Raw genomic sequence first — 13,115 nt, 5'->3', positions numbered from 1 at the left:
GGCAGCGTCTCGGCGCCCGAGGGCCCCTTTCCGGACCGCCTGGTGGACGTCGGCGGCGCTGGGACGCTGTCCCACAGCTACCGGTATGAGGTGTGCCTCACTGGAGACTCTGGTACTGGTGAGTTCAACTTCCTCAAGCCACCATTTCCCAACCTCCTACCCCAGGGTTTTGGGGAAGAAACAGAAGGAAATGCTGTTGTCCGGAATAGTTTTGGGTTCCAATAGTGATCTGATAACTATGCAGTGTTTTTTGCACGTATCCCTAAATTACAAAGATATAGAAGTGTACATAAACATTTCGCCTTCAGACATAGCTTTGATTTTTCTTGTAATGGATTTTTCTGTTGAATTTTATCTTCAGCAGTTTGCAAAATTCCACTTTTTATCATGATGCGAGGGATAGAACCCATGACCCAATTTGTTTGTACCTTAGCACTGAATTGTCCCCCATTCAATTCTACGTATTGCACTCATTTACATATTGTTATTCCAAATTATTATTGTTATCCCAAATCCATGTGAGCTGTTTGCTTTCCTGAGATTTGTTTTATCTTCTTGGTATTTGTTTTCATGAGCCATCTTAATAAAATCAAAAAAATTATTCCTATATTCTACATATTCCAAGCCTTTTCTTTCTTCGTACTTTCAGTATATTTGATGCAAAATTGAAAATAGAAGATATTTTACATTTTCTTCTTTTTAATTGTTTTCTACACATAACATCAAATATGATGTTACTTATGAAAATGTGATGAAGTGTAATAATCTTGTAGCTACTCTTTATCAGGCCTGATCCTGATTGGCATCCTTTCCCCCCCCCCCGATACTGGGGATTGAACTTGGGACTTTGTGCTTGCAATCTGGGTGGCGGAACCACTAAGAAAAATCCCCAGCCCTGCCATACATTTATAAGCACATTTTTAAATTGAATTATAGCATTCCTAAAATCATTAATGTTCAGCCCAATTCAACTACTTGAAGTAAACATACATGAAGTAAACATACACAAGTAACAGTGTGAGTCATTAGCAGAACTCTAGGTGCTACACAAATTACTCCTTACAATCACTATTATACCAAGTATCACAAACATGCTGACTTCCAATAAGAATACGTTTACTTCTGTGAATATATATATGAATGGAACAGTAGAATATCAACTGCTTTGTGTTCTGAATGCAGCGCCCTAGACCTCTTGGCCATCCTGATGGCTGCTCTGTATTGTTTCTCTCACTTGACATTATGTTTTTTAAATTTATTCACAGTATTTTTAATTGTAGTTCTTTCTCATTTCTGTATAGTTTCCACTGGATGAGTATGCCACAATTTATTGTAATTCTGCACATAGATATTTGGAGTGATGCAAGGTTTGACTGTTATGAGTAATATCCCTATGAACATTCTATTTTTCCCCTATAAACATTCTTGTACAAGCCTTTGGGAAGATATGTATGAGATAAAATTAAAATATATGGTGAATATTTAAATTAAAATCTCATTACAGTAAGGTACATTGCCATTAATCTCCCTAAGAATACTTCTTCCTCACTTCAAACTCTCTTTTCCCATATGTTCTTGCCAGTTTCTGAGGCAGTTGTAGAAGTCCTTTTTTGTGAGTGTTTTTATGGAATGTGACAAAAAATATGGTGAATGGTGCTCCGTGTCATCCAGTGAAAATAAAAATATTGTACTGTGTCCTCATCTACCTTATTCACTTGAACTGGTACCATGTAACTTCTGGCTCTTCTCCAAAGGGAAAGAATCACAAAGGGCAGATATTTGAATCAATACAGGACACTAAGGCACCCAGGATAGCACAATTAAAGGCCCTCACAAAGGAGGACTTCCAGAACTGCTTCACAAAGTACTTAGAACAACAGAGGATACATGTGTTCAAAGCAAGGTAGAGTATTTTGGTGAAAAGGGGAAATGTCTTTTATTCTAATAATTTTTAATGTTTTAAAAAATGTTCACTATATTATCACACCTTACATTTACATTTCTGTTGGTTCTCTATCTGGGGGTAAAATTTATGTGCCTATAGTAAGTATTAAGTACACTTTTAGTAGTTGTTTCCAAAAAACAATTCCCAAAGTGGTTGTATCGACTCATATTGCTAATTAGAAATATCTTTTTTTATTCATTAGGTTTATTGGTACATTTTAGGTGTACAATATGATGACATGCATCATTGGGAATTTGCATCTTTACATGATGTATCTTGGTTCTTATTTTTCCCCCATTCCCCTGCCCCTCCCACTTCCCCCTCTCTAGTTTCTTATTCTTTAGGCAATGTCTTACTATATGAAATCCTCCACATCCTTGCCAAAATGTGATAGTGTCTGTTTTTTCATTTAACCTATTGCAAGGTACCTTTAAAGCTCTTTTTATATTTACTTTCTTATCACTATGGAATGTTTGTAATTGTTATGGGTTGATTTGTGTTTTATCTCCCAAATTCATATATTGAAGCTGTAACCCTGCCTACCTCAAAATGTAACTGTATTTAAGCCAGGTGTGGCACTGCATGCCTGTAATCCCAGCACTCCTGAGTCTGAGGCAGGAGGATTGCTATGAGTTCAAGACCAGCCTGGGCTAGTAGTGACATTAAGGCCAACAAGAGCTACATATTAAGACTCTATCAAATAAATAGAACATTACTGTATTTAGAGATACAGTTTTAAAGAGGTGAATATGTTAAAATGATGTAGTTAGGATAGGCTCTAATCAAGTATTACTGATATCTTTCTAAGAAAAGTTTAGATGAGACAGATACCATAGAGGTGATACATGGACGGATGATCATGTGAAGACATCAGAGGAAGATGATACAAATTAAATCTGTCAGTAACTTAATGTTGAACTTCTAGCCTCCAAAACTGTAGGAGATACATTTCTTTCATAGTATTTGTTGTGGCAACCCAGAAAAGTAATACAATAATGTAATTACCACACTTAAAGTAACTTCAGTTATCCATACTTCCCATCTAGATATATGACTCTTCTTAATCCTTTTCTGGTCAAACTGAAAATACCATTTACTGTTTAATAATAAGGATTATTATTATAATTTGTATCTTTAAAGAAATAAAATGAATAGCATTCTTGTTATTCCTTTTGTATCAGTTTCTCCCTTATGCTTTTTAGCCTCCCTCTGTTGAACATCTACTTTTAAACGGTCAAATTTGATGACCTTTTTGCAACCAAAGCTGTCTGTTTACATCATCTTTACATCTATAACTAAGGACTCCTTGTCTATAGATATATTTTAGAATCTTAAAATGAATATTTAAAATTTACTTTTCATGAAAATATAAAGTGTAAGTTCCCCAGACCAAAAAAATCACCAGGAACACACTTTATTAAAACAAACTTGTAAGCCCATGCCATGTTGCATGCTAGTAATCCCAGCTACTCAGGAGTCTAAAGCAAGGGAATCCTCCTGGGCAACATAGTGACACCTTGCCTCAAAATAAAATTTTGAAAGGGGTCGGGGATGAAGCTTCATGGACGAGTACTCACTTAGCATGTATAAGGTACTGAGTTTAATCCTTAGTGTCCCAAAAATGCAAAGAAATTTGGGTTTATTAATTCATTGCAATTAATGAGGTTGCACACAATAGAAAACAGTGAATCACTTTTCTTACTCTTAATAAAAAAGGTGTAGAATGTAAGCTTATATTAGGTGATTTTGGGGAGAGTTCGGGGAAGTATGGGTTAGCTCTGTAGTAGGTATTTTCAGAAAGTGGGATTAATGAATGAATGAATGAATTAAATTTTTTTGGCTTTTTGAGACAGAGTCTCACTATGTAGTTGAGACTGACCTGGAACTCATGATGTAGCCCAGGCTGGTCTCAAACTCATAGCGATCCTCCTGCCTCAGCCTCCTGAGTGCGAGTGCTGGGATTACAGGCATGTGCCACCACTCCCGGCTTAGTGGGATTAATTTAATGTGGGGTATCTTAGTGAAGTTTTTGGGGAAATGAGAAGAGCAAAGTGAAATTAGGCCTGTAATGTACAGAAGCACTGTTTGCTCATATGTGTAAGGAAATGGGTGTCCTTAGTCATTGTTTTGGTTTGGACAACATTCTTGTTTTGTCTTGCTGAAGCATAATTTTATTTTAGATTTGCTTAGACAGAGTCACAAGGGTCTTTTCCAATGCCATATTCAACAGAAAAAGATCATGACCCACCCATAAGTGCCAGGATATTTACTGCTTCTCAGGGGCTGAGTCTCTCTCAAAATTTTATTCATTACAGAGCCATATTACTCATGGTAAGGGCTATCTTTCTTGCCCTTTGGATCTAATGTTGTCCTTCCTTTGGCACTGAAAGAATGTTCCTAAAATCAAGATTAGATCTAACCTTTAACCTTATGAGTTGACTTTACCACATCTTTAAATATTCTCAAGTTCTCGATCAAGAATTCAATTTCCCTTATTTCTTTCTGAAGTCCACTATCTTTTCATTTCTGTGTGAATTAAGTAATCTTTAAGTCTGTGTAAAGCTACCATCTTGTTTTCATTCTTCTCCTAGTTAAGTCCATTGTTTGATAGGCTGCTTCCTTTTTTTTTTTTTTGGTACTGGGGATCGAACTTGGGCTCTTGTGCTTGCGAGTCAGGCAGCAGAACCACTGAGCCAAATCCTGAGAAAAGTTTTATTCAGTTTGATTCTTGATCCATTATCTTCTTCACATATATGTAAAATATATCATTCATATGTATATATAATACTAAATGTTTTGTATATAATTTCTTCCTCAGATTTTAGAATTTTTCTTTTAGGTGACTTACATTTCATAATTGTTGTTTTTCATTCATTTTGCTGGGCAGCCAATGTACTTATATATTCTAATAATTCATACTTTTTGATGCCTGGGATAATTTCATGTCTACCATTATTCTCTTAATTGTATCTCTAACTTTATCTTGTTATTTATTTTTCAAATGAGTTCATCAGATATTGAACATTCTTAATTATTTCTTTCTGTGTCCTATCTTACTGCTTAATTTTATATTCATGTCTTTTTTTCTCTAGAATCTCTCATTTCATTTTCAGTTATTTTGAATGAACTATTAATTTAGTGGCATATTTAATCCCTACATTTCTTGTTGTTGGGTTGGGCCTTTTCTCTGGTATCATTTGGGAAATTTATTTATTTTGGAGACAGGTTCTCACTATGTATTTCAGTCTGGCCTTGGATTCACTATGTAGCCCAGGTTGGCCTAAAATGCACAGTAATCCTCCTGTCTCAGCCTCTCCAAATGCTAGGATTACAGGCGTGTGCCACCAGATCTAGCAGTTTTTCTAAATTTATTATATTTCCTGTATTGCCTATTTCCTACATAGTCAGAGTGTTTTTCTTTCTTTTTTTCTTCTTTTTGTTCTGTGATATTTTTCTGGCTTTCATGTGTCTGGTAATCCACGATTATTTGCTTGCATGTAAGAAAGAATGTGCCAGGGTTGGGATGTAGCTCAGTGGTGCTGTGCCTGCCTGTCAAGTGCAAGGTCCTGAGTTCCATCCCCAGTACTAGGAAAAAAAAAACTGGGTAGATGATGTGAAGCAGCTGCCATTTTATATATTGTCTCTGCTTTTGTATGACAGGGTGTTCTCCATACAAGCTTCTGTCCTATGTAGAAATTCTGATAAGAGTTCTTTGTATGAGACAGTGGAGCACCAGGTTTATAAAATGTCAGATTTTACCATAGGGTGTGCTTTTATGAATAAACAGGAATCTCTTTTCAGGATGTGGCCCTATAAGTGTCAGAATGCAAAAGGCTTGTTCTGGGATTCTAAATCTCCACTAAATGTCTTGTTAGTCTCCAGAAGATTCTTTTGAATCTTGAGAAATGAGCCTTAAGATTTTTTTGAAGGTCTTGAGGAGAAATAATAATTCTTAAATGTGATTATGTATTATATAACACATTGTTATATGCTTTGTATGCATGTACTTGGTTATTTTGTTCTTAATACATCTTTCATTCAGCCCTTAAAATTGGTGTTCCCATTTTAGAGATGAACAAACCAGGACACACAGAGTTAAAGCAATTTGGCCAAGGCCATTGACTTTGTCACTGCAGGCTGTGGTAACAAAGCAGCATGGAGTGAGGGGCTTATAAACAATAGAAATTTATATTTCACAGCTCTGGAGACTGGAAGGCTGAGATTGGAGTATCAACATGGTCATGTACTTCCAGGGTATACATTGCTGATTTCTTATATCCTCACACAGCAGAACAAGAGTGAAAGAGCAGTATGGACCCCCTATACATAAAGGTACAAATGTCATTCTTAACATCGCTGCACTTATGACCTAATTACCTCCCAAAAGCCCTACTCAAAGTACCATCTCTTTGGGTATTAGGAATTGAACCACAACCTAGCTAGTAATTGGTAAAACAAGAATCCAGACAGATTGACTCCAGAGAAGTTGCTTTATTCATTTTAATTTTTTTTATTCTTTAATCTATTAAGGTTTCAAAAAATGTATGTAATTTATATACAATTCAAAATAACAATGAGAAAAAACCCTCCAAATATCAAAATTAGCACCCATGTACCTGTATAAGAATTATAATAATGCCAAGACTTAGAAAGTGCCTGTTTGTTTCCATCAATGCATGTTTTGTTCCCATTTAAAAATCCTATATTCTGAATTTTAAATAATTATGTGTTCTTCATAGTTGCCTAAGTTATGCTTATGTTCTTATATAATATTCTGTTTAGTTTGGTACATCTGCATCATCTGTGTCCTTACTGCTTTTCAATAATTATGGTATTGAACTTATTTTATGCAAATTTATTACTTACACTGCTCTACAGTATTCCACTGCATAAATACACTTTTATCTTTAAATTTAATATTGATAGACTTTCTGGTTGATCTGAAGTTTGTCACATGAATAATGTTGTTATAATCATTCTTGTATCTCTTCATGAACCTGAACAGGAGTTCCCTTTGGGTACATACACATTGAGTAATGGACTATCTCAAGCCTACCAAAAACAAAGCAGATACCGAGATGAATATAATAGACAATAGATACTAACATCAACATGACAGAGATGTTAGAATTGTCTGACAAGGATTTTAAAAGACTTCAAAAAAGGCTTTAATAAGCAATTATAAACATCGCTGAAACAAAAAAGTTTTAGCAAAGAGCTATGAAATTTCAATAAAGAAAGAGAAGATATAAGCACCAACAGAAATTTTAGATTAAATTAAAGATGATAATTGAAAAAAACACTTATTGGATGGACTCAACACCAGAATGAAGGAAACTAGCATACAGAACAGTAGAAATTATTTAATCTGAGCAATGAAGATAAAATAAACTGTAACGAAATGGACAGAGCCTAGGAACTTCTAGAAAATAACAAAATATCTAATATTTGTGTCATTTAAATCCCAAGAAGAAAGAAGAAAGGTGAAACTGAGATGAAATAATGGCTGAAAACTGGAAGATATAAACTAAAGGAATTTAAAGAGCCAAATAAGTTTCAAACAATACAAACCCCCCAAAATCCACACCTGTAGGCATAATAGTCAAATATCTGAAAACTAAAATCAAACAAAGTATCTTGAACATAGAAAGAAATGACGCCTTATGTACAAGACAATGCCATCTTGAATAACAGTAGATTTTTCATTAAAACTATGGAGACCAGAAAGTTGCACAATGTTTTTCATGCTAAAAAAACCTGTCAATCCAGGATCCTGTGTCTAGTGAAAATATTCTCCAGGAAAAAAATTTTTGTCAAAAGGAAGGAAGATCTCCAAACAAAAAACAATTAAAAACAGAACCTTAAGAAGATAATTAAAGTATAAAAACAAGAAACAAACATACAGATAAAAAAGACTATTATTGGATTTTCTAAATTGTATATGATTGAATCCAAAATTATGACACTATCTGGTTAGTTCTAAGTGTATGTAGAGGAAATATTTAAGACAATTAAAATGGTGGATGAAGGGAATTAAGTTTTCATCACTTTAGAAGAACTGGTAAGATGATGATACTAGCAAAGATATATAATTACTTACAGCAACCATTAAAAAGGTATACAAAGTACACTTCTAAATAATCCAAGAATCAAAGAAGTCTCATGTGAAACTTAAAATATTATCTAAATGAATTGAAAGTTAAAATACAACAATCAAAATTTGGGAAGCATAATTAAAGCCATGCCAAGAGGAAAATTTATAGCACTAGGTAAACACATCTTAAAAGAAAGTAAGTCTCAAATCAATCACTGGTTGATTTGCTAGTTCAATTTTCCACCACAAGAATCTAGAAAAAGATGAAGAAAATCCAAAGCATGCAGAAAGAAGGAACTAAGATAACAGAATGATAATAATGAAGACAGTAGAATGATGAAGAATAATAATGAAGATAGTAGAAGAAAATTCAAAGCAAAACTAATAAACATATGGAAGAACAATCTTTGTAAAACATTAATAACATTGCCAAACACTGACAACATATTTTTATCCAGCCATTTGAGATTTCAAAAGTGATCTAGCATCCCACTCTTTTATATTTTCAAGCTGTTCTGCAACATATTTCCTATCAATCAAGAGATTTTATAATCATTTAAAAATCAGCTCTATCTTTTCTCTGAAATATTTTATTTGCATATACTATAATTAGAGTTTTAAAGGTTCATCTTACACTTTTTATATACTTAAATTTTAAAAGTCAATTTAATCAGCTATGGAATAATTTTAAGATAACTAAATGAAATATAATGTATAACTTACAACATTTGCTTTAGAATATACTTCCAGTACATAAACAATAATTCAGGTAAATTATTCTTTGAAATATTTATCATTTCAGTTATTTGTTATCACATATGAACATAAAGAGCATAAGGCAGTAATTTTTATTATCTGGTTTTTTTATTATGTTGTGTGAGAGGATAAGAAACTGTCACAGAATTAGTAAAATTAAACTGAAAAAAATGTGATAAAAATTATGCCCAGTGAAAGATGGAAATGCTGTATATCTCAAAAGAGGCAGGATTACATGGATGGATTCATTTGTTAAAATGATACAGTTTAGGTTTAGTGCCTTTTATTTTATATAACATTACCCTTTAAAAAAGAAAACAAAAGTAAACATTTGGTGGAGGAAAAGAGTAGAAGTTATAGATGAAATATGACAATGTGAAACTGGGTGATATGTTCGTGGACTTTTATTGTATTGACTTAGTATATGTCAGACATTTTTCATAATGAAAACTGATGATTCCTTGTGACAATATACTTATGATAGCAAAGTAAATTCAATTCTACTCAAGCAAATCAAATAAAAGCAAATGGGAACAAAACATAAAAGCATTCTACTATAGGAAACAAATACAATCCACTTTCTATACAAAGGGAGTTTCCTGACATACTCAACTGACATATTTTGGGGGAACTTTCAGATATTACCTTCTTTTTATCTTTTATAATTACCAATGTTTTTGAAGGCATTTTCTTCACCAAATTGCTTTAGACATATACTGTACTATTGATAAAATTTACTTTAAAATGAGGACTAAGTCAACAAGCTGTATTTGAGGGTGACTGGTGATGCTTCACAGTAAATAAAAGAATCTCAAAGACAAGGATGCTATTAAATTGGGATCATAATTTAGAATGCCCATTCAGAAGGAAGCAGTTAAATGAGCTGGAAATCGCCTTGTTCCAGAGAATAAACCAAGACCACCCAAGCAGATCTTGATTGTTGGATTTATTTCAATTCATTTTATTATTAATATCCTTAAGGGACAATCCACTCTCAGTAATATTTACCAAGAAAACTCTGGAGGCAAGTGACATTAATATGTGACTTCATATGTGACTTCAGGCTGTGTAGATGTTATTTTCATGTATAAGATGATGTCATATTTTCAGAGTTTAGATTTTATGTAGCTTTATTTGTCTTACTTAGAATTGAATTTTTTTAAAAAATCTTTATTTTAATCTTACATCATCCTGGCTCTTATGTAAAGTAAATTTTTCTTGAGCTCAATTGATTTCACCTTTAAATAAATATGAAGTCTATCCAAAGTGAATAATTTTTAACATATTTTGCTTTTGGGGGGGTGGGGAGTACCAGGGATCGAACTCATGTTCTTGTGCTTGTGAGGCAGGCAGTGGAGCCACTGAGCTAAATCCCTGGACCCCATATTTTGCTTTGTGTAATGCATTTACCCAGATTTTTTTAGAATGTTTAGTCATGCAGTTTTCCAGTTTATCTGAGCAGAAACTGGTGAGGCTGAAACACATATAACCATGATATTCTATCATTAAATTACATGGTATTCACCAAAATTAAGTCACCTTTTCACATCACCTTATTTGGCATGTAACTTTAAGACAGAGTGTCCTCTTTGCTGTGAGAGGATGGTGAAGGTGTTCATGAATATTTTTAGGCACTGATTCATGTGTTTTACAAGATGGTGATATATTTGATCTTTGATAAACATAATTTGACCAAAACCAAAAATATAATTTGACTGAAAACTATACTTCCTATTGTAAAAGTTTATATTATTGTGGGGATTTGTATATTGTTCTACTTTAATTTCCAGAAATAAAAGCTATATGGAACAAACAAATTATAAAAGATGCACAAGCCTCTTAAAACCATGGAAAATTCTTGCAAGCACAAGGTCCTGAGTTCAAAACAAGAGTCTATCCATTTAGAAACTATGTAAACTCCTTAAATGCTTATGACAAATAAATCATTGTTCCTAGCTCCTCTTTTATTTGTTTTGATGTTTCTATTGTAAGTATCATCAGGCTTCGATTTTCCTTCCAATAACCTAATTATTCCTTTACTGTGCAGAGTTAACCATATAATAAAGTAAGGCTATTGTTCATGCCATCTGAGTCATGTAATTTAAAAATTTGTTGTTTATTTTGCCATTATGTAGTTGAGCAACTTCTATATTTTGTATAATTTGTTGATGTGTTTGTTGGAACAATTAAATAGTGTGTCCCTGGGGAATTCAAATTTACACTGCTCATCAAAGATAAATCCCACTTCTAAAAAATCAGAGTTGATTATAGGAAGTTTACATTACCTGAAAGGGTAATTCTTAAGGATTAATATGCAAGGAGAAAAACTGTTCTATAGATTCCCTCTTAGCATCATCAAGCAATTTGATTCAAGATCTAAAAGAACTCGGGAACTGACTTAAAAACAAAAAATAGATACACACAAAAGTAAGACTCCTAAGCAATTCTTTATGCATATGATTCACACATTCAGTTTGAGAAACATTGGCTGTACCTGAAAGTCCTTATAAGCACAGATTTCAGAAATGATATTAACCTAGAAACACCTCATAAAGTTATTAATTTGAACGCGTGGTGGCGGTGCAGGCTAAAAGAATCAGTAAATGCTAAGCAGATCCACTGGACTCCATTTTACCCAGAAGCCAAAGTGATAATACGGAACATATTTACAGCTAAAGCTAACACAGAAGTGTTCTGGAAGGCAGTAATCACCACAGAAGTTATAAGAGCGAATTTTTAAAAATCACATTTGAAAGGGTCAGCTGCGGACCTGGTGCTTGGGAGCTGAAAAGGATTTCCCCTCTGGAATCAGATATAACAATAGAGATGGTGCCAACAAAAGTACAGCATAAAAAAAGGCAAGTGGCTATCTTCATTATATTGATGTTTTTGTGGGAGACGGATGCAAAATCCATTCAGTATTCCATAATGGAGGAGACAGAAACCGGTACATTTGTAGCCAACTTGTCAAAGGATCTGGGACTCAGAGTGGGAGAGCTTGCTCAGCGGGGAGCCCAGGTTATTTTCAAGGGGAACAGACAGCATTTGCAGCTTGATCCACAGACCCGTGATTTGCTGCTGCTAAATGAAAAGCTGGACCGAGAGGAGCTGTGTGACTCTGCTGAGCAATGTGTGCTGCCTTTCCAGGTGTTACTGGAAAAGCCCTTACAGTTTTTTCAGGCTGCCTTGCAAGTCAGAGATATAAATGATCATGCTCCGGAGTTTCCTGCCAGAGAAATGCTTCTTAAGATATCTGAAATGACAACGCCAGGAAAAATATTTCCTTTGAAAATGGCACAGGATTTAGATGCTGGCAGCAACAGCCTTCAGAGCTACACAGTCAGCTCCAATCCTCACTTCCACGTTCTCACCCGGACTCGCAGTGATGGCAAGAAATTCCCGGAGCTGGTGCTGGATAAAGCATTAGACCGCGAAGAGCAGCACCAACTCAGATTAACCATTACCGCGTTGGATGGCGGGGCTCCGCCGCGGACAGGTACCTCAGAGATTCAGATACTGGTTTTGGATAGCAATGACAATGCCCCCGAATTTGCTTATCAGCTTTATGAGGCTATGGTCCCTGAAAACAGCCCTCTTGGCTCTCTAGTTATTACTGTCTCAGCCATTGATTTAGACGAAGGATCCTTTGGGATGGTATCTTACGCATTATTTCAAGACGATGACGTTAATCAAACCTTCAAAATAAATGCACTCACCGGAGAAATACGAGTGAGGGACACTTTGGATTTTGAGAAATTTCAGTCCTATCACTTGGATGTTGAAGCTACTGATGGCGGTGGATTAACAGGAAAATGCTCTTTAATCATTAAGGTCCTGGATGTCAATGACAACTCGCCTGAACTGACCATGTCCTCACTCAATAGTCACATCCCTGAAAACTTGCCAGGGATCATAGTAGCAGTTTTTAGTGTTTCAGATGCAGATTCTGGGTATAACCAACAGGTTATTTGTTCCATAGATGACAACATCCCTTTTCTTCTAAGACCATCTGTGGAGAATTTCTACACTCTGGTAACAGATGGACCACTGGACAGAGAAAAGAAGTCAGAGTACAACATCACCATCACGGTCACCGATTTGGGCACACCCAGGCTGAGAACCCAGCACAACCTAACCGTGCAGGTCTCCGACGTCAACGACAACGCCCCGACCTTCACCCAGGCCTCCTACACCCTGCTGGTCCCCGAGAACAGCAGCCCCGCCCTGCACATCGGCACCGTCAGCGCCACGGACAGAGACTCGGGCGCCAACGCCCAGCTCACCTACTCGCTGCTGCCGCCCCGAGACCCGCAGCCCGGC

General features: G+C 35.3%; 2 protein-coding genes across 2 annotated transcripts in view; both read left to right on the top strand.

Moving 5' to 3' along the window:
- Pcdhb5 (protocadherin beta 5) overlaps positions 1-592 on the top strand; it is a 3,046-nt gene extending 2,454 nt beyond the window's left edge. Inside the window, exon 2 of the mRNA XM_033765568.1 lies at positions 6-592. Coding sequence (XP_033621459.1) covers positions 6-225 — 220 coding nt within the window. The 3' untranslated portion in view covers positions 226-592. The remainder of the gene's footprint in view (positions 1-5) is intronic.
- Positions 593-11,265: 10,673 nt separating this feature from the next.
- On the top strand, positions 11,266-13,115 carry LOC117286784 (protocadherin beta-6-like; the record flags this gene model as incomplete). Its single annotated transcript, XM_033765567.1, has 1 exon — positions 11,266-13,115. A coding segment is annotated over exon 1 (1,494 nt), but the record flags the coding sequence as incomplete, so codon positions are not given.

The sequence above is a fragment of the Fukomys damarensis genome, unplaced genomic scaffold (assembly GCF_012274545.1).
Source record: "Fukomys damarensis isolate Sample0158 unplaced genomic scaffold, DMR_v1.0_HiC HiC_scaffold_3, whole genome shotgun sequence".
Taxonomy (NCBI): domain Eukaryota; kingdom Metazoa; phylum Chordata; class Mammalia; order Rodentia; family Bathyergidae; genus Fukomys; species Fukomys damarensis.
The sequence above is the reverse complement of the archived record's forward strand: the minus strand, read 5'-3'. Positions and strand labels throughout refer to the sequence as shown.